Genomic DNA, 25,111 nt, shown 5'->3' on the forward strand with positions numbered 1-25,111 from the left:
ACTGGTGTTTTATTCTGTTTAACAGTGCTTACGTGCATTGTACACAATGGTGATGAATGAAGAATGAATGAGGAAAATGAAGAAAGCATAACACACACGCACACATACAATAGATACACAACAGACATGTGCACACACAACACACACAACACACAGAGATGCACAATACACTTATACAAGCATATGCACAACACACACAGATATACACACACACACACACACGATACAATCCGTTGCAAAACCAATGCAGCCCAGTACAATTCTGACATAATATATAAACAGCCTTTGATTAAATTCTGTAAAAGCACATAAAACCTGATTTTCATTTCTCCCCAGATACCAGTTACACCTAAACTGGAGAAAGGCAGTCTGGAGAATAACAGTATCCATAGTAACACTTTAATAACTGAATATTTATCAGATCGAAGTACAAATTTTATACCTTCATTAGAGGCAAGTGTGTATCTCTTCTCCACACTGCTTAGACAGCTCACTGGCTTGAAATTCTGCCAAATTAAAACTATCATTTCTTACGGGACGCTTTGATTTTTCAAAAGTAGGGGAGCGGAGTAACTCCAGCTGCTGGAGCTAAGATCCCGGCTCAGAAACCACATCAAGTCTGTTAGCGTTACATCTAGACTAAGAATCCATGGCTCTGAGTGTAGGTTTGAGGACATCTCTTCTAAGAAGAGTCCATGAACTTGAGAGCACGGACCTCGCATTTATTAACCCCAAAGCCATTATTGTTCACTTTTGGGTACCTCCAGCATCCGAGATGATGGGCAATGCTAGATCACAGTCTCCAGAAATGAGAGCTTCGTGCCCATCTTCCCCCATGGCTCAGCACTAATTCTAAGTCAAGTGTCATTTTCCCCACACATACATATTTCAATATGTCAAAGGAAACTGTTTTCTAGAAGAATAATTTTTGGCATGTTAACTATTAGCCTCTGTTAATTTTTTTCAACTCATCTACACTAGAGAAAAAAAGCACATAGAATCTGTTCGGGCGACTTCTCCGGGAAGCAAACCGACCAAGCCAATGGCTCGGCACTGGGGCGTAGTGTCCCCTGATCTACGCGAGGCGCCTTCCTGTACCTGTGTTGTCGAGCAGTATGATCATGTTGTTCCAAGCCAAACTGTGCTCCGGCTTCAGCACAGTCGCGTTCCTCCACGCGTTCAGGGCATCCACGTGGCGGTTGAGATCCGCATACTGAAAATAAAGCCCGGCCCCGAGAAATCAATATTCCAATGTCGCTGCTTCCTCTCTCTGAGATACACCCAAAACCAAACCCCAAACTCAGCAAAGCCTAGCTTGTGCTTACTGAGCTCCTAAGTTTTCACAGTAACTCAACTGACCCTCAAAAGATCTCACTGAAGTAGATAACCATTCCCATTGTACAGATGCAACAACGGAGGCACAGAGAAACTGAAGTTAATTTCTCCAAGTTACACGCTGCTCACAGTTACAGGTCTAGAAGTGGTAAAGCAGGAACAAGCACCGATAGTCTAGTTTCCGAGCCTACAACCGCTTGACTGTAATTCGTAATGTAGCAATTCCAGGTGTCAAATAATATTTGAGACTCCCGGAGAGACATAAATGAAAAACCTAATCATTAGTCTTCTAGAAAGGCTTCACATAGTCTATCTTTGGTAAGGTATTATTTAAAGTGGTAAATAAAATATTTAATGTGATTAATAGCTACGTATGTTAAATTCACCTTGTGGAAGACCCTCTAGCAGGGTCTTCCTGTCTACGTACAAAACGATGAGTGCGTCAGACATACTTAGTAAACTCCTTGGAAAAGTCTCAAGCGGCAATGTGAAAACCCTTGGCGATTTTTTAAAAAGATTATATTTTTAAGTAATCTCTACACCTAACATGGGGCTCAAACTCACAACCTTGAGATCAAGGGTCACCTGCTCTATGGATCAAGCCAGCCAGGCACCCTGCTTTGGCAATATGAAGCCTGTTTGCCTCTGTAGGAAGGACAGAATTTTCTGTGGCTTTCTTTTGAGAGGGCATGTTGTTTAACACTGATGACAACACACAATGGGTAGCTTTCAATGTGCACGGTTAGGAAGAGTATTCCCAGGGAGAAAGTGATGGATGTATTTTGGCCAGTGAACCTCTTGCCCTCTTCCGCTCAGTTCAAATGCCCATCTCATCTGAATGAACTTCGTTCCTTTACCTCTGCAAAAACTACGAATGATAACAATTTATCCAAGTTTAAGGCAATTTGCTTCCTCACTGGCAAGTCTGTCTTTTTATTAGACAACAGAAACATTCTCACTTTCTCTATGACCCACACAGCACACAGGTGGCATATTAAGTAAGGGAAAGAAAGGTTTAATTAGGGACACCCTATGAATATCTATTTGCTGATGATGCTGTCAGATTTCCCATGAGACTCAGAAACTCAAGTCACAGTATCTCACCCTGTAAGCAAGGAAATGATGTGAAAAGTTCAAAAAGTAAAATAATTAAGGGTGTTAATTATGCCAGCATTTAATTGCTTGTATTGGAGTTTCCATTGGTTTCTTGGTCCATTCTCTCTAACAAGTGACACGCATTTGAGTCAGCTGGACAACCTCTGTGGTGACATTCTTAATACACAGGCAAACCAACAAAACTTCAATTACACAAAAACAAAATTCTTCACTTATTTTATTATTTCTTCTTATTATTACTATTTCCTCAAGAATAACAACAGACGGAATTAGGTAAAATTAGCTATCCTTTTAGTTTGTCTCAACTTTCCCTTTCTTTTAGCATCTTGCATGAAGTGAACAAACACTTGAAGGGAAGCAGAGAAAAATGGGGATTTGGCCAGAACTACCAACCCCAAAGGGGGACGGGTAATGCACACATTATTTACCTACGAGCCCTATGCCCATCCTTCTGTACTCCATAAAACACATTTCTCAGGGTCCTTTGCCACTTGGTTCCTTGCTAGGTTTCTGCCAGGAGTCACAGGTGACATCAGATGGCGGGGAGAGGGGCCCTTTCCCCCACTCTCACACTGTCCCTCCTTTTTCTTGATCGTGCATCTGAAGGGGTTTGTCTCTCCCTCCAGCGTGCCAGGCTAGAAGCAGCATCCCCCTGCATGATTTCAGCTCTTGAGATTATGGTGGCCTCTGAGATGGTAGCCCCTTCTCTGAGCCCTTATATTCTGGTCATGCCATTTCCTCCTGCTGGTCCCCCCAACCCTACAGGGGGTTTCCTTATTCTCTCAAAGTTAACGTCATCTTTCCATCCTGTCATCCAGTCTTCCAATAGTTATCTAACCAAGTCTCAACACTGAATCTTCTCTATTTAAAATACAGGGGCACCTGGATGGCTCAGTCCAAAAAGCATGTGACCCCTGATCTTGGGGTTGTAAGTTTTAACCCCATGTTGGGTATAGAGATTACTAAAAAAAATAAATAAACTAAATATGATACAATGTAATAATCAGCATTGTTTCTGTTTTCCTGACTGGATCCTGACTGATACGATCAGGCTTGCATAATGAATCATCTCTAGTTAATATCTCTGGTCACTATTACTGAAATTCTCTAATAGTAACATGTCGCAAACAATCCAGCTTTTGCCAATTTTCTACTTCACAAGGAAACTGCATTATATTCCCTTCTTATGGGCGCAGAAATCAAAGCACATTTCCGTCTCTCATTACTAAAGACTGACTAAGGAGGATTTTTAAAAAGAAAAATTTAAGTTATTAGCTTCGTCTTATTCACCAATATATAAATGTGTTGGTTGAGCTGTTAAAGATTAAGCTCTTAATGCTTTTAAGCTGTCAAGCAGGCAAAAGCTGGATAATTAAACAATGGAGAGCAAAATCTTTAAATAAGCAAGAACAGTTGGCAGAAGGGAACACAGGAAGATCATTTCATGGTAGCATAATTAGTAAACAATATACATAGAGAGTACTACAAAGCCTAATATACTTAATACGACAGATGAGCCTCTACACGGAAGTGGGAATGAATTCCAAGGACTGGAGCACATGGATAAAATCCTGACTTTCATAATCTGTTTTCTTTTCTTTGGACCTCTTACAGAGGGCTTATTAGTGTAAATTCTCTATTTCTCAAACCCTAAGGAACTGCAGCGACAGGCAGTTACTAGGGGAAGGAAAAAGCCTGCTAAGTAGTATAGCCTTAAGTGTAACCTGGAAGGCTGTAGGCAGATACACTCTGCAAATAGGAACTTAAAAAGCTACCTCCGGAACAGAAGAAAAAAAGTGGGAGAATTCATATGGACGTCATATAAAATGTCGTGCAAGTCCTAGTGCAGTAGACACGGTAAACAAAAACAGTCATCCCTGCAAGTGTTCAGCTAACACCCAATTTGCTCCCATCCTCCATTCTTACTTCACTGACCTTGCAAGGATCCACATGCCTTATGTGATTGAAGTTTTTGGTCTCTACTTGTATCATTATGGCGAGGTTTTCCTGTCTTCCCACCCTCCTCCCCAGAGAGAACAATATAGAGGATCAAAATATACTATCCCAAATATATCACCTGGATGTAAGGATTACTGTACTAAAGACACTTGAGATTCAACAGATGTATAAAGAAGCATTCCTGGAGCTTCCCTTATGTGACTAAAAGCAGAAACAAGAGACATAAGAACTGCCGTAAATCCCCTCTCCTGGGGATGTCGTATGGCCTTGAAGAAGGACCTACACAAACCTTCATTAGTTTCCACCTATATTTACCTTCTGACAGTTTGCCACCCTCAGAAGCCTAAAACCCCTTTCTTTCCCTTGTCACTTCTCTATAAATTTACTGTTCTTTGTTCAGGTGCTATATGAGTCCAAGTTCTAACCACCCCTTTGAGTTTTTCCCCAGGTGTATCCACAATGCATATGTGGATAAACTGTTTTTCTTTCTTGTTAATCTGTCTGTAGTCAGTCTAATTGCAGGGCCCCAAAGGCAGAACCTAAGAGGACAGAGGAAAGTTTTTTTTTTTTTAATCTGCCTTCAACAGCTTCTCACTAGAATAATTTCAGCTCTCCTTGAACCTTCAGGTTTCATAGAGAAAGCTATATCTACATCTGTGTTTGTAACTAGATCTAGTTTATAACTAGCACAGAATTTTAAAATGTAAAAGGAAACAAAAATGTGGGAAAAGGCCAAGTGGCTCTGGAGAAAGTTATGTGGGACAACAGGAATTGCCTGCTATCAATTTTCCTTATTTAAACATCTTGCTGTTACACGGATTCAGTCATACTACTGCCAACTTCCTCCAAGCCCAGGAAGAAACAACTCCTCTTTTCCACACTAGAGTACGTAAAAAAAGATGGTATCTTCCCCAGATACATCATAACTGAAACATGTTTTCTATTCTTTGAATAATAAATACGCAAGCCACTTCACTTAAAAATTTATAACACATGCAGTACCTGTTCATTTAAATGGGTGTATGCATAGCGGAAGAAGTGAAACTTTACCATCATTAGCCACACGTTCTTGTCACTTAGTTTCCTCCATTCATAAAATTCTATCTCCACAACATGCAAAATCATTGCTAACCAATCCAGAAACAAAGCAGTTTAGACCAAGACACATTCCCATCAGGCTAAGAATGGAAGCCTGGATTTGTGATAATCCTTAAAGCGACTCGTGTTTCCTAGGCTGTGCTCCCCAAACAGTCTCTTCTGCTCTGAGCTGGTCAGTCTGTCTTCTCAGTCCTCGGATAGATCTGCTTCCTAAATGCAGGGTATTGGGATGACCGGAGAATTTCGTTGGTTTGTTTTGTAAATACAAACCTATGTTTGCATCATCTGTGGAGCCTCTGATCCCATAAATCTGAGATGCGGTGGGAGGACCTGGATATTCAACCAGTTTTGGGAACCACTGGTTTTGGTAACGTAAGGATCCCATAAAACCAAGAAGTTTCTAGACCCTTCAAGTGAGGACAAACAGGCATCTCTTTAAAAACCAATTTTGATGTCCTCCTACCTGTGAGGCTAGGCTGGATGGAATCTGGGAAGTTATATCTAAACTTTAAAAAAAAAAATCACATCACTATTCGTGTATTCCAGTTTGGCTAAAATGAATAAAACCCCTTTCTCTTAACAATCTCTTTTAACTAAACTGAATATATTAGGAACATATGCATGAGTTTCTTGAAGCCCAACTGAAGGGAGAATATAATCATTCCTATTTAAAGACTTACACTGTCTGTGGGTATGTCTTATTCCCCCAGTCTTACAGAGGTATAATTGGCATAGAACCTATAGAAGTTTAAAGTGTACAAGTGACGATGTGACGCCCGTGTATACGACCCCAAAAAGGTTAGTTACACCACCTCCATCATTTCACATCGTTGTGTGTCCAGCTCTCTTCTTCATTAAGAAAATCCAGAGCTTTAAGGACTGAGCTGTGCATCCCAATGGAGGTTTCTCAGAAGCAATGACAGAATCCATGTCACCATCATTTTCGATACATGCTTTCAGATTTTAACATTACTGAACTTATTGTATTAGCTACTGTTGCAATATTTACTTGAATAAAGAAATAAAGTATGGGGGCGCCTGGGTGGCTCAGTCCTTAAGCGGCTGCCTTCGGCTCAGGTCATGATCCCAGGGTTCTGGGATCGAGCCTCACATCAGGCTCCCTGCTCAGCAGGAAGCCTGCTTCTCTCCCACTCCCCTTGCTTGTGTTCCCTTTCTCACTTTGTCTCTCTCTATCAAATAAATAAATAAATAAAATATTAAAAAAAAAAAGAAATAAAGTATGGGGAAAGAAAATCACGAGCAATCAGATCTTGAGTCAGTAACTAAGAAGAGAAAGTCACTCTGGAACACACTCTTTCCTATTTCTATTGGACAGTCTCGAAGCGGTTTCAAATAAATCCCCCCGGGCTTTATGTTACAGGAAAAACAGCTAGTGCGGGCGCCCAGGACCTCGGGGGCTGTCCCTGGAGGAAGAAGATGGAAACTCAGCAGCTGTGTTATGGGTTTGCTTTGTTAATCTCAGCTTTTATTCATGTTTTTGAAACAGAGAAACTGATGTTTATCAGGAAGTGACCTTTGGAGTACTGTTTTACAGGGCACGAGGGACTTAAAAAAATTCTAATTTATTCCTTGGTTTAACCTGTGGCCTTGGAGATAATTTAACACTTGCCTAATTCAAGTTGAACTGCTCTCTACTCCAGCTTAAAGAGTCACAGACAAGGACCTCAAACAGCTACCTTCACGGGACGAGCATGCGAAAGAACTTTACAGAGTGTAGCGTTGCTGGCATGAGTGGCGCATCTGCCATTTTATTATATAAAGGGAAAAACCAAGCTTTTCTTCTGCAGCCCTGGGACACCTTACACTTACCAGCCGCCCGAGGTTGTAGTAACAATCTGGGTACTTCCTTCTGTGTTTGATCGCCGTCCGGTAACTCTGCTCAGCGGCTTCGAAGCGTTTCAGGCTGTTCTGAACGATGCCTAAATTCATCCATGCGGCCGCGAAGTCCGGCCTGGAAGAGCATTTTTTCAAAAGAGAAACAAGGAAAAGAAAGGCCCCGACCCCGGAACGCAGGCGCGCCTCTCTCTGCCGCTGGGATCCCACAAACCCACACTTACTGTATCCGCACGGCTAAGGAGAGCAGCTCTTCTGCTTCCTGTAGCTCGTTCCTCTCTTTTAAGATGTTTCCAAGATTATTCATGGCATGAACGTACTTGGGATTTAGTCTAGAAGCGGAGAGAGAAACCGAACTGTTAACGCTCAGTGGTCTTCACTGAACTGTCAGGAACTGGCAAGGATTATCTTAAAGTCGGGGTCTTTTCCGAATCCCCGACAGTTAAAAGCAGACACGGATGTGAAAGAGACAAGAGGCTTGCTGTACCTCACGGCTTCCCGGTAGTATCTGATGGCGGCTGTCTGATTGCCTCTGTCGGCTAGGTTCTTGCCAACGTTGTAGTGAACCTGGAAATACAGATATAAACTTGGCCGTCAGTGGACAGGCTTCTTGGTTCAGAGCTGGGATACCTATCGCAGCTTCTCACCAAAAACCAAAGCCAAAGGGAAGACAGACAAACAAAATAAAAACCCCACACCACCAGAACTTTGGCTAAAACCCTACGGAGGGCAGGCCAGGGTCACACTTTAATCCCATCCTGTAAGAAAAGGTGAGAAGGACAGGGTGCCACAAACAGATGATGTCACGCAGGGATGACAGAGGGATATTTAAGTAAAGAAACCTCGAAAATTACAAAGCAGGGGTTTTTTATTTTTATTTTTATTTTAAGATTTGATTTATTTGGCAAAGATCACAAGCAAGCAGAGAGAGAGAGGAGGAAGCAGGCTCCCTGCTGAGCAGAGAGCCCGATGCGGGGCTCGATCCCAGGACCCTGAGATCATGACCTGAGCCGAAGGCAGAGGCTTAACCCACTGAGCCACCCAGGCGCCCCGCAAAGCAGGGTTATTGCTAAAACCTCAACCCACCCCCTCCACCCGTACACCCATCATCCCCCTTTGGGGCTGAGGCATAAAATCTACCCACACATGGTTGTGAGAGGGAGAAACGAGGATTCCGCGTTTTAACAACTACAGCCCTTGCCCAGGCAGCGCTGGCAGTTAGACGCTGGGCCAGCAAACCCGTCGGACCCCCGGCGCCTGGAGGCCCAGCTGTGAGCCCATCCTGTTGTAAAGTGTGTCACTAGAAGGCACCTGGGGCTGTGGAGGACGGTGGGTCCCCAGGGCGGCACCTGGTCTGGGCCGGGGGAGGGCCTCCCTGAGGAAGGGCCCTCCGTCCTCTGGAGATCTGCAGGGGTCACTAGCTGAAGGGGCGGGAGTAAGCCTGCCGGCCAGAGCAGACTAGAAGCAGGCTCCAGGATGCCCAGTGTTGCGGGAGTACAGAGGGCAGGGGGGCCAGGCCAGAGGGCGTGGGGTGCAGGCTGCTCAGGGAGCCCCAAGCCGAGACAGGTCTGATTTAGTCTTTGTCCAGAAGCAGTAAGGACCGCCACAAGGTCTGTAAGCGTGTGTGTTTCCCAGGGCCGCCATAACAAAATACCACAGGCTGTTGGGAGGGGGGTAGGGGTTGGGTTGGGAGGTATGGGGGAGTTGAGAGGCGGCTAAGACAACAGAAATATATTCCCTCATAGTTCTGGAGGCAAAGATTAAGGCAGCAAGGCTGGTTTCTACCGGAGGTTCTGAGGGAGAAAGCGTCTCTCCTGTCCTCTGACGGTGGCTGGTAAGCCTTGGCTTGTAGCTGTGTGGCTCCAGCTTCTCCCTGTCTCTACACGGCCTCCTCCCTGTGTGTCTGTGTCTCTCTTTACAAGGATACCAGTCGTGTTGGATTAAGGGCCCACCCTGTACCACTGTGAACTCATTTTAACTTGTATCTTGATGACATCGGCAAGGCCTCCACTCGTAGGTACCAGAGTGAGGATTTGAACGTGTCCTTTTTGGGGGTACAAACCAACCTACAACAAAAGCCAGCTGTAGGAGGGTGGCAGAAGGTCCTATCAGAGTTATAACAAGTTAGTGACACTGTGGGAAATGTGAGCAGGGAGAAGCGGATGCCAGGGTCTGGGGACAGCCTGAGGCACAGGGGAAGGGAGGACACCAGATTGAACGAGGGTGGTGGGGAACGAGCAGAGGACCTGGAAGGACACTGTGGAAGCGAAGAGCACAGAAACGGCTGGTGGACTGATAAGAGTGGGGAAGCACGTCAAGAATGAACTCGGGTTTCTAACTTTCAGAACGGAATGGATGTGATGGCTTTGCGGGGAGATACAACAGGTTGGCTGGGCTTGCTTGGGGGGCTAGGCCATCAGGCTGATTTTGAAATCCTTGGAGAACCCAAGTAGAGAGACCAAGGTGGACCCCTGAGCTCTGGAGAGGAGCAGGCTGGGGACGCCAGCGTGTCGGGAGGCTGAGACGGTGCAGCCACGGGTCCTGGGACCACACAGAGCAAGCCAGCCGGGGAAGGAAAAGATCCCATAAGACCTTCCTGTTTCAACCTCTCTAATCCAACTACCAGCTGGAGAAACCGCCTGGGGATAATGTAGCCACAGAAAGAGAAGCAGGTGATGAAATGTTCCAGAACTGGAGAGAAGTTGAGGGTCTAGCCACATTGTGACTGCTCTACATGTCACTGACTACTGTCCGCAAAATAGTTAATTTAAAAAGGTATTTAATAATGATCCTTTAATTCTGAAAATCATTCTTTAGTTGTGCTAAAACAAACTTAGAAGCTACCATCTTAACCATTAAAAACATTGTTTTTATCTGAGTACTGTTGGCACACGATGTCTCATTAGTTTTGGGTGATTAACCATTTTTAAGCATATGGTTCAGTAGGGTTGAGTGCACTCACACTGCTGTGCAACCTACCTCCAGAACTCTCCTCTTCTTGAACGTCTGAAAGTCTGTACCCGTGACACAGTAACTCTTCCTTTGCCCCTATCCCCAGCACCTGGCAGCCGTCGTTCTACTTTCTGTTTCGATGAATTTAATGACACTAGGTACCTTACAGGAGCGTGAGCATGCAGTATTTGTCTTTTTGTGACTGGCTTGTTTTACCTAGTGCAATGTCCTCCAGTTTCATCCCCATTGCAGCAGGTGTCAGAATCCCCTTCCTTTTCAAGGCTGAGTAATATTCCACGGCAGGCATACACCACCTTTCCCTCATCCGTTCATCTGTCGATGGACAGACGCTTGGGCTGCTTCCACAGTTTTGCTACTGTGACCATGAGTGTTCACACATCTCTTTGAAGTCCTGCTTTCAATTCTTGGGGGTATGTCTCCAGAAGTGGAGTTGCTACATCATACGGTAATTATATGTTTAATTTTTTGAAGACCTAAAATGGTTAACTTTCTGTTATGAGAATTTTGCCTCCATGTCAAGAAGGGAAGAGAGAACGAGGAGAGAATTTTTAGCGATTGAAGAGGGTGTGGTAAAGTTGGCCAGAAAAAATAGGACTCCCAGTTGCAAAGCCGCCAAAAGTTCTCAGGTCAGCTTCACATGAGGGCACCAGGGCATTTTCTCAACTGTACATGGGCTCAAGAAGAAGTTACAAGGAAAGGAGCAGAGACCCAGAATGACCCCAGGACAGCCGAACTGTAGACTCACAAGGGTTATTATTAGAAGTATTTATGGACAGGGGCACCTGGGTGGCTCAGTGGGTTAAAGCCTCTGCCTTCAGCTCAGGTCATGATCCCAGTGTCCTGGGATGGAGCCCCGCATCGGGCTCTCTGCTCAGCGGGGAGCCTGCTTCCTCCTCTCTCTCTGCCTGCCTCTCTGCCTGCTTGTGATCTGTCTGTCAAATAAATAAATAAAATCCTTAAAAAAAAAAAAAGAAGTATTTATGGACACGCCTTTTGGAGGCTTTACACATAGGCTAATCGCAATCTCAGAGGAGATGATTCCCCGGAAATGTATTCAAATCAGGTGTGTTCGGCCTAGTACTGACAGGAGTGATCTTGGCAGCCTACATGTGCTGAGGGTCGCCAGGAGCCCAGTGTGGGGCTGGCACCATATGCCTATGTAGCTTCTCTACATGGCAGCCCCATCACGTGGCCACTATCGTCACCCTCCCGAGTTTAGGGAAATGCGGCATTTGAAGCCCGGCTCCAAAACCTGTGTTTTTCTCACTGTATCACAGCCATCTCTGAGGCTGCTGAGTGAGAATGGGGCCAGCTGCTTGAGGTGATTTCTAGATGCACTCACTCATGCCATCTGCTATTTTTCTTTAAGTAAATAATGTTCCTTGTTGCATGTCAACGGCTGGAGTGTACCCACCACCCCCAAAATTCATTTGCTGATGTCCTGACCTCCAGCACCTCAGAATGTGACTGTATGTGGAGACAGGACCCTTGAAGAGGAGATCAGGTTGACCTGAGGCCATCGAGGTGGGCCCTAATCCAATCTGGCTGGTGTCCTCCTAAGAAGAGGAGGTTTGGACACTGAGAGAGACACCAAGGTTGCACGTGCACCGAGGACAGACCAGGTGAGGAGGCCACCGCTGGCAGACCTCAGGAGAAGCCAACCCTGCCGGCATCTTGATGTTGGACTTCCGGCCTCCAGAACTGTGAGAAAACAAATGTCTCTCCTTTAAGCCCCCAGTTAATACATAATGAACTATGGTAATGGTTTGAGCACCTTTCAAGCAGCGTTCCATCGAGTACTTCAAAAACCCTTCTGAAAATATAACCACCTCCTGCCTTATCAAACTTAACTGACAGTTACAGCTTGTCTTCAAAACACTAGTATTTCTGGAAGGGTATGGAACAGGGCGACATTCTTTTAAGCACGTAGGTACCAGATGTTTGTTTTTTAACTGCCGATTTTAAAGTCTATACATTTATTTATATCTAATTGGACAAAAGGAGTCACAAACAGGGAAATCACGGGTGATAGAAATGTACAGGACTGTGCAGCCCACCGTATAATTTAAACTCCCGAACCATATTATTGTCCGTTTATAGGTAGTTGCCTCTTCAAATGAGAGCTAATGCTATGGCTATAGGGCGTGCTTTGCAAAGTGTGCTCTGAATGGTTTCATTTCATGCCTCCCCAGCCCCAGCCTGGGTGTGCTGCTTCACCTCCCGTCCCACGCACAAAAGAACCAAATCTGGGGCGCCTGGGTGGCTCAGTGGGTTAAGCCGCTGCCTTCGGCTCAGGTCATGATCTCAGGGTCCTGGGATCGAGTCCCACATCGGCCTCTCTGCTCAGCAGGGAGCCTGCTTCCCTCTTTCTCTCTGTCTGCCTCTCTGCCTACTTGTGATCTCTCTCTGTCAAATAAACTCTTTAAAAAAAAATACAAACTTCTGAAAAAAAAAAAAAAAGAACCAAATCTGGAGAATCCAACTGGTGAGCAAGGCCCTTGTGGTCCCCAGCATACAAATTCAGCTTCTACTCAGACTTCCACACAGGACTCCCGCCTCTTTGCCCCTGAGCTCCTGCTGCTTTCCTTTGTTATGGGCAAACTCTTTTCTCAATAAAATGCTCAGACAAAGAGTTCAACTGCCCTCTGCAGTAGACACGGTGTTCTGTTAGACACCCTGAATGCCAGCCACCAGATCAGGAGAAAAGGACAGTAAACTCCAGAAATTCAGACCGTACTTATTTCCATGGCACTCGTTACAAACCCGACACAGCCCCAGAAGACAAGCTGTCCATAATTAAGAACTGACATAAACAGGCTCACCCAGAGGCCAGCCTCATCCTATGGGCTACAGTGAGGGAAGTATGTGAATGGAAAACAGCTATCTGGGTAACCCACTATAAACAAACCAACCAATCCCCAAACCCTCATAAACAGTTTCCTTATAACAGCGTTTAAAGAATGAATGATTTTTGCTTCCATATTCTGGAAAAGACTGAAAAACCCTGTTTATTCTTGAACTTTCCCTCTAGCCTTTGTGATTCATATGCTAGACATCAAACCAGCACAGAAACTGCAGATTAAAAAAAAACACCACTGCAGGCCCATGACATGGAAATCAACAATGGAAGGCATGTTAACACCAGAGCTAAAGCCAGTTTGCTTCAAATTTTCTGTTCCCATTTGATGTTAAAATGTTTTAAGCAAAAAAAAAAAAAAAAAAATCTTATAAACCACGCTGACTCATCCTTAAGGAACTACCTCATCAGGGTATATGATCCTTTTCCTTGTTAAAAGAATTTAGAATTGTACCTCAGAGTTGATACAAAGTGGCACATACTTTTAAGCCTTAAAAACAAAAAGTGACTGTAGATATAATTCAATACTTGGTGTCTCATCCATTGTAGGCTAAGGAACTTTAATTCCCACGCCGCTCAATTCCGTCACTAATACTGAGTGCCCACCATCTGCAAGGCAGTGTGGGTAATCCGACTGCTGACCAGGCACTGGCACTATGATCTTCTGGAAAAGATGAGTCTCGTGGTAAATCTGAGCCTAATCTACAGCCAGGTGCCAAGTACTTACTTAGTATTCAATGAATATAAAGTGGAAACCAATACAGAGAATGTATTTCCTACAACAGAGCTGAATGAAACTAGTGTTTCCTAAATGAGGTCTCTTCCCTGAAATGAGTCTCGCTTTTTTCCAAAAAGAAAAAAAAAAAAAAAAAAAAAAAAAAAAAAAAAAGAAAAAAAAAGAAAAGAACAAAAAAAAAGAAAAGGGAGGTACAGATAATTATACCACAATTTATATTGGAAAGGAAAACAAACAAAACCCAAAAAAACCCCAAAACCCCAAGACTCTTATCTTGCTCATACTGAATGGTAACACTGAAAAACTTTCTTAGAAAGGAGTGTCTCCACTGGGTCCATTCGAAGATAAGGTCTTGTATGTATGTTTTATTTTATTCATTTATTTGAGAGAGAGAGTGAATGGGAGGGAGAGGGAAAGAGAATCTGCAGCAGACTTCCCACCGCACACAGAGCCCGATGCGGGGCTCTATTCCAGGACCACGAGATCATGACCTGAATCAAAACCAAGAGTTGGACGCTTAACCAACGGAGCCACCCAGGAGTCCCATGTATGCCTTAAATTACAAAAGAAAACTACACATGCAGACATATGATTGTGTGTGTGTCCATGTGTACACCCCTTGTGTTTTCTATCCTATAACATAAGAAATCACTTCCTAGGACAGACCCGTAAGATCAAACGTCACATATGTCACCCTCCATCCCACTTACTGGCATAACCCGGGTAGCACACGGGACCAGGTCTCTAACTACCACCTAAACTACTCATCTACATAATATCACTTTCATCCTTCTATGCCTCAGTTTCTCCCGTTTGGAAAAATAAAGAAAAGAAAACCCTCTCTCTCTCAAAACCTTAGAGGGAGGATAATGGAGATTAATTATAGAGCCTCTACAAAGAAATCGGAGTTCCTTGTGCAAAAGAATTATATAAATAGAAGGGATAATTACTGCTATTCAAACAGTAAAGCAAAAATAAAGCACATCTATTAGCATTTATGAAATTAAATCACTGGCGATTTATTTTTAGTAGCATAAAAATAAATGGATAGGCAGCAAATCAAATTAAGGATCAAAGCTTGAAGAAATTCACTCTTTTATCAGGGTCTCTTAACTATAAAACATGAAGAAGATCTTTTTTTTTCTTGAATCCAAGAAAAAGACAAACAAGGAGTTAGCACCTTTTATACGATTCTTTATTTCACGATCACAATAAGATGCCAACTGTTCATTAGATTTATTCATATAATTTTGCCTGAAATCACTTTCTCTTAAATATAGAATATGGAAATGAGAGAGAACTCCAGAGAGTTCTTTCTCTCCCACTAGAGGATTACACTGAAGCATCCTAGGAACTCCTATTCTGAAGAGCTGAGAGAGAACATACCATAATTTAATAACAATCTATACCAATAGATAACTCTTCTAACCAAACACCCTGGCCTCCTATCTTGAGCAAGTAGCATTCTCCTCTTGCCATTTAACAAGACAACCAAAACGAAAATGAGCCCCAGAAAGCGAACATTTCTTGAGCACCTACTATGTTCTAACCACCACGTTAGGGCTCTTTGGACGCCATCTTTCTTTAAGGCCTCACAAGAAACCCAAGAGACAGACATTACTTACCCTCTTACAGATAAGGACATTGAAAGTTCTAAGCAGTTTAATTTTGCCCAAAAGGGCATAGCTGGTTAAATGAAAAGACTGGATTCATCAAGAATACAAGTGAAACAAATTCCTACCAGACGGCTGCAATGAAAACACTTCCAATTCCAAAGTCTACACATTTATTTTTACCTAATCTGACGAAAGGAATCGCAAGCAGAGAAACCACAGGCGACAGAAATGTGTACTATGATACACCAGACAGCGTAATTTAAACTTCCTGAAACAAAGTGCTGCCCATTCACTGGGGTTTCATGTTCAAGTTACAGATTGGAGGAGGACTCAACGCTGTGGGCTGAGCACAGGCTCTGAGGTGTGCTCTGAAGGGACTGACTCTGCCCCTCCCCCAGGTGCCGTCTGGATGTGTGTGGTTACCTCCCTGCCATCATTTCAGAGGGCGATTGTGCAAGCAAAACTTCATCCAAGTAATCTGTCGTTTCACTGCCATTATCTGGTTATAATGGTTTCTTTGGAATTATTTTGGCCCCGTGTTATTGTAATAAGTTTTATCAAGATCATTAACAAAACCCAAGAAAAGAACCAAGTGTTTGGTCTTGGCCTTATGCTAGATTCTGTGTGAAGGTAAACGTTTCTCTTACTCAGCTGTTGCACTGAAGTCTTTCTAAAGAAACATGGCGGCCAACATACCTTGGCATTGAGCGGACACACGGACAGGGCGCTTCTGAAGAGCTGTTCTTCATTCCGCCACTCGCCACTGCGAATCACGCACCTCAGCACATTTATGAATAAAATTCCCAGGACGACAGCAGCAATCAATTTCTTAGGAAGAGAGAGAGAACAGTAAATGTCGCGAGCAGGAGCCACCCAACTGTCCTGGTTACGAATGGCACCACTCTGGGCCAATACCTTTTTCTTAGTGTGTTTGCTGAGAGCTCCGAATCCGAAAGTCAGCAGCATGCAGTACCCGGCGCTGGGGAGGTAGAGGACTCGCTCTGCAACCACAAAGCCCACTCGGAAGAACAAGTTACTTGCAGGAAGAAATGGAATAATGAGAAATCCCAGGCCCAGCGTAAGGATCCTGGAAAATGAGAAGTCACTGAAATGGCTATTTTCAGACCTGCTAAAAAAAAATTCCTACTCAACATTAAAATAGTGATAAGGGCTCCCTTTTTTTCGTGTCATCAGCTGAGGAAACGTTATCAGCAGTAGCAAAGAAATGTTATCAGTAGGGCCTAGGGTTTAGCCTGGCAGTATTAGGATAAGTCATAAAATCTCACTAATGCGCTGCACCAAATGCAGGGATAAGACTTGTAAGTTGTCCAATCCATATGAGTAAAATTAGAATGATTACATTTTATAAGGCCTTATTAATTCACCTACTTTTATTTTATTTTATTTTATTATTTTACAGAGAGAGAGAGTGAGGAGAGGGAACACAAGCATGGGGAGTGGGAGAGAGAGAAGCAGCCACCCCACTGAGCAGGGAGCCTGAAGCAGGCTCTATCCCAGGACCCCAGGATCACGACCTGAGCTGAAGGCAGATGCTTAATGACTGAGCCACCCAGGCACCCCTGATTCACCTCCTCTTAACCCCACCTCAAACCATGTAGCGTTGAATATACCAGTAGGTATATTGGTCCCAATGAGTCCAATATAGTTTTCATGGGAAGTAAGTCTGCCCCCCCCAACAAACCTTACCAGGAATAATAATACTTGACTAGTTTCAAATTCATAAAACCTGAAATTAACAAAATCATTTTTGCGTGTTACATCACCATAATTATCAGTCAAGCAAAAAGGAAGCTGAGCAACAAAGCACGTCTGAAAAGCGGCGACATGTCCAGTGTTCCACGTGACACAAGAACAATTAAGAAGCCAGGTCAAATTTGGTGGCTCCCTGTCGGCAAAGCGTCTGCCTTCGTCCCAGGTCATGATCCCGGGGTGCTGGGATTGAGCCCCACGTCGGGCTCCCTGCTAGTACGCTCTCTCTCTCTCTCTCTCTCTCTCTTGCATGTGCTCTCTCTCTCTCAAACAAATAAATAAAATCTTTAAAAAAATACTATTGCATGTGTATAAGTGAACTGGGACTAAAGGTAGTTGCCCTTTAGAATTATGAACCAATTTAATAGATAAAACTTTATTTTGAGAATACTAAAAAGGGACTCAACCACCTTAAAGAGTTTCCTTTCTCATGAAACACATTTGCTTTTCCCCCAATTATATCCTTAATAACCTTTCCTTCTCTCCCCCACCTACCTCCCCAGCAAAAAGGAATAGTGTCTTTGGGGCAGTAGTTTATTTTCTACGAAACCACACCAGAAGGTCTGGCTAGAACCCACCAGGGCTTTCTGAAGGAGAACTGTGAACTAACCGCACGGCCCGCGTCAAGTACAGTCTGTTCTGACCATAAATGACTCTACCACCTGCAGTGGGAAGGATCTCAAGACGCTACTTCGAGGGCACCACGGGAGGTGGAGAGGGAGCCGTCATCCATCCCCCTCCTCCAAGGCCACGCCCCACTGGCTGAAGCTGGCAATGGACTCCAAAGGGACGGAGGTATGTCTGGGAAGTAACTGTCCTTGGACATGACCTCCACAAAACTGTTAAAATGGACAGTGCTGGATGGAGCAAAAGGCTCTGACTCAACCCTGTGTGCAAGTTAAAATTCAGCCTCTTACCTTCTTCTGTGCCTGTCTGCAGAGCACAGGGCTCGGCATAAGAGGCCAATTAGGCACAACCAGAGAGCTGCTGGCGCGGTTACCCGCCAGTCGCCGGCTGACTTAATGAGGGGGATGCAGCCCATCGACCAATCAAAACAGAGCCACCACGGGCACAGCAGCAGCCAGGCGTTCAGTGAATAGTAGTAGTTATAGTTTATGGCCTGTCAGTCAAAAGGAAAACAAACATTTACTTGATACAGAACTTCTACATGTACACACACACACACACACACACACACACACACACATATATATGAAACTTTATTTTTGAGGCATTCATAGGCTTCTATTCAAGGAGAGCAGTTGCAGAAAATATTGCCAATTTCTATATTGGACACGAGGCTATAGTTTGCAGTTTATGAAATGCATTCCGATTGTAATAGACAAAAATACAGCAAAGCCAGCAGACTCTGCTGTACATATTATATTTCTGGTCAAAGTATGCCCCCTTTATTGAGGGATGCCCAAAGTCTGTGACCCAGGAAATCTGAGGCCCAGGGGTCACCTATGTGTCTGACAATATAAGAACAGGGTTTTTCCTTCTTTTGATTTCTATCTCTATGAAATGCACAGCTAAGAATTTGTGGCTTGACACGCTTGCCTTCAGAACAAGCAAACCTTTACAATAAAGAGAGTCCTCATACTGCTGGACATTTAAAGATACGTAACCGATGTGGTCATATTTTGTCTTAATCCCGCTGTATCAATTTTCTTTACAACAAAAGTAATGGGGTCAGGGGACACTTTACTGAGGCTGGCAGGGAACCTGATATTTGAAAGAACCGTTGCTCTTTTAATTTTGTTTTGAATGGAAATACAAAGGGCTTACGCCCTCCCCATCCCCTAATAAAACTTGGGTTTCATCCTAGAATATCCTTCGTGAGAGCAAACCGATGTGGAGGTGTTGGACTGAGGAGCGATTCTGTGGGTGTGTTGGGGAGCAAGAAGAGGACAAAGGTGCAGGGACCTGGTGGGCAGAGAAGACACCCAGCGGGGGAGAGGCCCAGCACTCACCCTGACCAACACGCTGTCCTCGAAGGAGGCGGGGTTGTCCACCTCGGTGAAGGCGGGCGGGCCGGTGCCCATGATTTTCCAGCGCACGTAGAGCACCCCTGCGCCCCCCGAGGCCAGAAGGGTCATTCTGAAGATGAGGCCCCCGTTCCTGAGCACGCGAATGTTCTGAAAGGACAACGCCAGGCCCCTGATGGCACAGATTTTCAAAGAGAAGTGCAGCGAAGCTAGGTATGAACGTGCAACAATGCCTGAGCTACGCTGACACCGCAGCCCGTGAAAGGGCCAGCTATTTTAAGATTCAAAACTGCAAGAAATATTTTGAAAATGGCATTTTAAATCAGCTGGTACTTGACATTTTCCACGTCTGGGCTGGAGACAAAAAGGACGTACTCACCTCTAATGATTTGTCTTTATGTAGTACCTTCTGGACCATTTCCAGAACATTTAATTTGCCTATCACCAAGATGTCAAAGATGGCATTCAAACCCTGAGGAAGCAAGGCAAGGCAATCAGTGATGGGAGAGCCTCGCTCTGATTAGGCGGCAATTACACCACGATTTTATTACTGAGTCTCGACATGAATCACAGTGGATAAGACCATCACGGAAGGAGTCTTCAGCTCTAAAGCAGACGCCCCACTATTGTTCCTATAAAATCAGCTCCTGGTAATAGAGCAAATTTATTATCTAGTAAGTTTCCCTTGGTCATAATTTCATAGTCTGCCCATAAGAGTATTTTAAGATTCAGGATAGCAGGACATTTGGGGTTCCCAGGAGAAGTTCTGCAGATGTCCCTCTTCCCTTGTTTTTCCTTGACTATAAAACAAGTCTCTTAGTTGATGCAACCGAGCGGTTACCCGCACAGTAATCATGCCTCAGAAGATAAAGGCAGCCATCAACCTCGACAACCCAGCCACGGAAGCAATTAATCGCACCTCCAGAAGGCCAAGGGCTCTGTGATCTCAGTCAGTGCAGTAACAGCAGGGGCACAACACCCGAAATCACCCCGGGGGCCTCAGAGGTGGCTCAGGTTCAGCCTCCTCGCCATCTGCTGGTTGTCAGTCCTTGCAGGCACAGAGCCGCACCGCGCCTCCCAGCAGGCCCTGCGGTCACGTGCTCACGTGACTGAGCACCCGCCTCCGGAAGGCGGAGCGAGCGATAATGCGCCATTTTGGAGGTCAGGTTCAAACTGGGCGCTGTCTGCCCCTTGATGTGGCCTTCCAGCTGGCTGGGGTGGATGCCATCAGGTCAGCTATGGAAACTACACTCCCAAGATGGCAGTATCTCTGCCAGCGTGGGTCCGCTGTGTGGACGACAGCCACCTCTGCCCACGGCCACTGGACGAATGATAAGTAACCTCTAGTGTGTGAAGCCACTGGATTTGGGGAGGTGATGTAGCAGCTCCGCCTCTGCTGACAGCTTCCAGGAGCACCAAAATAGCCTCTTTCTCCTGGGTGAGCTGCTTTTACAACTGCTATCCCCAGACATGGACCGGACGCTAGATGATCCTGGAGTCCTGTCTCGCCGCGGGCACTGTCATCTCACGGAACTCCCTGCCCAGTCTGTATGAGGTGGTCACAGTACATATGGCCTATATGGTTAAAGATCCCTCCGTATGACTCTGGCCTTTTTAATATGAGGTTTTGTGGTGAAAAAGATGATAAATCATCAGAAGCCAGTGGTAATTTGTGGCTTCCAGAGCAAGGATGACATCCCTACTCAGCCCTTTCCCATAAATGCTAGAAGCCATTAATTATCCAATACACAGGCCAGTGCTGGGTTAATCATGGCAGAGAATTCTGATTTCATCCACTCATGCGATACAGGATTTTAGTGGGTCACAGTGGACCACTTCTGTCTGGCTGTAAAACCACTTTCTAGAAGGCAGAAGCTCCCTGTTGAGCAGCCGCTGTCTTACACCATTTGTTTTTCTCCCTAGGAGCTATAAGACAGTCACCAAGGGGCGAGGGAATCTTGTCATCCCTTCTGGTTGGCACTCTCCAACTTCCCATTTAAATGCATCATCAAAATGTCCACATTCTAATCACACTTTTGGAAATTGCTAAATTTTACCATATCTTTAGTTACATAAATTCAACCTAATTCTTTAGTGCTTTTCAAATATTAATGGGAGTCACCTTGGGCCTTGTTAAATGGAGATTTTGACCCAGCAGGACTTGTGGGGGCGGTTGGAGATCCTAAATTTCTAATAAGCTCCCAGATGGTGTTGATGCTGCTGGTCTTTGAGAAGCAAGGGTTTAGAGCAGTGGGTGGTTTTGCCACTGGGGGATGCCTGACGATATCTAGAGACATTTTAAGTTGTCACAACCAAGGGAGTCCTACTGGTATTTAGGGGGTAGAGGCCAGGGATGTTGCCTAACACGCTATGATGCACATGAGAGCCCTCCCATGAGAAAGAATGATCCAGCCCAAAATGTCAATAATGTCAAGGCTGAAAAACAGAGGCTTTGAACAAACTTTAAGTATCTTTGCAGAGTAATTCTTTCTATGCCATTTTTAGCTATCTAACCTTAATCTTATAGACTGAGCCTGATAAAACCATGGATCTTTGCTTTGACTTACATCAAATCTCATATAACTTCATCTGCTTTCTTTTCCAAGCTATTCTTACGTGGCCCATTCAAATCCCATATCTTTGTTTCTCCATTTCTCCACCCTGATCATATCCTTAATTTCTAAATTTTCCTAATGTCCAGCATAAAATTAGCTAGAATAGTGAAAAAGGAAAGTGGATTTCAATGCCTCTCCCTCCCTGGGGTTTCAGTTCTGATCAGACATAGGAGGTGAACATCTATACTCTTCAGAGACTCCTCCTTTCCTCTTCGACATTTCCAGTTCAAGCTGAGCACAACACACACTCGGTGCTTCTCTATCCAGGACCAGAAGCACGGATGGGGTCGGCCCACTGGTGGATTTGGAACTGCCGAAACAGGAGAGCACTCCAGAAAAATTGTTCTTTCCTCTTTTTCTACGGCACCTTTCCATGAGAGCTAATTGCTTTTTTTTTAAATTTTATTTATCCCAGAGAGAGAGAGAGAGAGAGAGAGAAAGAGAGAGCAAGAGAGCAGGAGGAACAGAGGGAGAAGGAGAGAGAAAGAGAGAGAGAGAGAGCGCTCAGAGCCTGACATAAGGCTCACAACCCTGGGAGCTTAACTGACTGTGCTACCCAGGTGCCCCAGGAATTAATCACTATTTTTTTTTTTCAATTCAATTAGCCAACATATAATACATCATTAGTTTTAGATGTACTGTTTAATAATTATCACTTGTGTACAACACCCAGTGCTCGTCATATCACGTGCCCTCCTTAATGCCCATCACCCAGTTGCCCCATCCCCCCACCCACCTCCCTTCCGCAACCCTCAGTTTGTTTCTCAGAGTCAAGAATCTCTCATACTTTGTCTTCCCCTTTAATTTCTTCCCATTTGGTTCTCCCTTCCTTCCCCATGATCCTCTGCACAATTTCTTATATCCCACATAGGAATTTCCCAATTTGCATTTCCCACTGGTTGCTAATGATCATCAACTGAGACAGCCTGTTTCCAGGCAATATCAGATGTACCGAAACCATGAGTAACTGGCGGAAAGGTCTATGACGGGCCGGTAGTGGGGTTGAGAAATAAGAGGCCAGGCCAGCCCATGATGTCTCCGCTGCAGGGGAAGAAAGGGCAGGCGTGACCGCATCTGGGGACTTACTAGCACGGTGATCCCTTGCTCTTTGCACAGCATGGCTACTGCTCCCAGAAGGATACTCAGCAGTACCCAGAATGTAGAATGTGTTCCCTCTTTGTTACCTGCTGATTCAGAGAAATGACAAACATAAGTCACGCAAGCTCAGCCTTCCTAGCACCAGAGCTACGACTCTAAGCATGCACCTGAAAATAGTCACAGTTGAAAGAGTTGGGTCTCCTGATAGCACTTTTCCGTGGGCAAGTGTACTCCGTTCTGCATTTCTGGTTAGACAGTACCCTCTAAATGATCTACACACCCGGTCTCAAGGTGGACCCTAGCAGGCACCCACCGCCTTTGGGAAGCATTTCAGTAAAGCCCTGGGTACAGAGATATCTCATCGCAGGATCCCAACGGGGCAAGTTCCTTTGTCCTAACCTGCCGGCACCTACCAGGCCGCTCTGACAAGCTGTGCTAAGAAATCCCCCTCGAGATTAAGCACTGCATCTGGTCACAGGCTGACCCCAACAGTGACCGCTGCTCCTAGCACAGGGGTGATGGCAGTATCTGAGTGGCCCCGAGAAGCCCTATAGCCACCCACAGAGGAGTCCAGGGAAAGGCACAGGCCAGGCTGGGCTGCCAGCCCGCATGTGGACTCAAGCCAAAACATCCCTACGAATGTCAACTCTGTTGTATGAAGCCTGGGGTTGTTGTTAGAAGACTAAGCTCGAGCCATCACTAAAAGTCCCTGAACTGCCTTCTGGAAAGGGAGGGTCTGGCTCCAAAGTGTTTGGTGGGAGACGTCTGCAATTTGGGGGCCAGAGCTGAACTGCTTGAAAGGAAAGGGAAGGCCACACGTGGTGCCCATCTCTGTTCTTCCTTTGTAAGGCTCTCACCTCCTTAAACATTTAAAAAAGACATAGGTCTGAAGTAGGGCAAAGTGAACCTGCTTGGAGAGCCAAACTGTTCGCTTGCCTGGGCTGCCTCTGCATCGCGGGTCAGTTCTAATGAAAACTGAATTCCAAATTCCAGCTCTGCTGCTTACTATGTGACCTTGAGGAAATTACTTACATTCACAGTCTCAATAACCTCATCTATAAAATGTGAGGAACGTCACCTACCTACCGGTATATCCGAGATGGGAAAATTATCTAGAACTACGTGGCCATTTGTGTTAAAAATTACATAAACATTCTTGCCAATGTAAATCATATCTGGAAAGCATACAAGAACCAATCACAGTAGTTTCTGAACAGTTCTAAGAAGAAAATTTGGGGCAGCAGAGGGGAAAAGTCTTACTTTGCACTGTAAAGCCCTTTTGTAGTCTTTACATTTTTTCAACTATGTGCATGTGTGGTAGCATCTCTAGCTTCTAGCCCTGATACTAGCAGCACTCCCGTGCTAGTGGTGACAACCAAAAATGTCACAGGCTTTGCAACGTTCCTGGGAGGAGGGGAAATTGCTTGTAGTGGGGACCACTGCCCCGAACCGCTGGTACTGATGGGTGGGTCTGTGCACCTGCCCTTGGATCCTGGTTGTCATGCAGGGTCTCTGGCCCCCCACACCTGTGCCGTCAGAAACACAAGGGTGGGGCCCAGCGTCTGGCCTTTTAACCAGGTTTCCAGGGGCTCCTGATGCCCGTGAAAGGTTGGAGAGCATCACCCTAGAGAGGAAGCTTGCTCCCAGCCACATCCCTGATGCCATGCGTGGCTCATGGGAGCAACTCAGACTTCTGCTCTCGGAATACACGGCACCTGACTGACTCTGGAAAGGCAACATGCATTTGGTGAATGAAATTGCTGTCTGCGGTCCACCAGAAACAAATGCTAGAGCCACCACGTGGGAACAGGAGCAGTCCCTCTATAGGCTGTGCAGATCAGCTCCCTTGCACAAGCGGCGGGAGTGCTGAAGTGCCGGGACCCTTTCCAAGACGCTTCCAGCAGGAGCCACGCGGTCTTGACTTTGAGACCTTCTAGGATGGGGATTAACTTTCTGCAAGCGCCTATTTCGATTGTAAACTGTAGGTCATTGGAATATTCTTTGTTAGGATGAGCCCACACCTGTCTCCCTCGACATCAGGTCTTGGCTCTGCTCTGCTCTATCGCCTTTCCAATTGTTCAGGAGGCACAATTGTT

General features: G+C 45.1%; 1 protein-coding gene across 6 annotated transcripts in view; it reads right to left on the minus strand.

Moving 5' to 3' along the window:
• LOC111147003 (transmembrane and tetratricopeptide repeat containing 4) overlaps window positions 1-25,111 on the minus strand; it is a 62,480-nt gene that overhangs the window by 5,850 nt on the left and 31,519 nt on the right. For 3 of the 6 annotated variants that reach the window (XM_022502840.1, XM_022502836.1, XM_022502841.1), the window contains 10 exons: window positions 23,004-23,104; window positions 19,682-19,774; window positions 19,288-19,452; window positions 18,232-18,434; window positions 16,460-16,631; window positions 16,241-16,372; window positions 7,850-7,929; window positions 7,587-7,694; window positions 7,339-7,480; window positions 1,099-1,213 (listed from right to left, as the gene is read on the minus strand). In XM_022502840.1, coding sequence (XP_022358548.1) covers window positions 1,099-1,213; window positions 7,339-7,480; window positions 7,587-7,694; window positions 7,850-7,929; window positions 16,241-16,372; window positions 16,460-16,631; window positions 18,232-18,434; window positions 19,288-19,452; window positions 19,682-19,774; window positions 23,004-23,104 — 1,311 coding nt within the window. The remainder of the gene's footprint in view (window positions 1-1,098; window positions 1,214-7,338; window positions 7,481-7,586; window positions 7,695-7,849; window positions 7,930-16,240; window positions 16,373-16,459; window positions 16,632-18,231; window positions 18,435-19,287; window positions 19,453-19,681; window positions 19,775-23,003; window positions 23,105-25,111) is intronic. The other 3 variants (XM_022502842.1, XM_022502837.1, XM_022502839.1) reach the window with 2 other exon arrangements.

The sequence above is a fragment of the Enhydra lutris genome, unplaced genomic scaffold (assembly GCF_002288905.1).
Source record: "Enhydra lutris kenyoni isolate GAN:26980312 unplaced genomic scaffold, ASM228890v2 scaffoldscaffold15, whole genome shotgun sequence".
Lineage (NCBI taxonomy): Eukaryota > Metazoa > Chordata > Mammalia > Carnivora > Mustelidae > Enhydra > Enhydra lutris.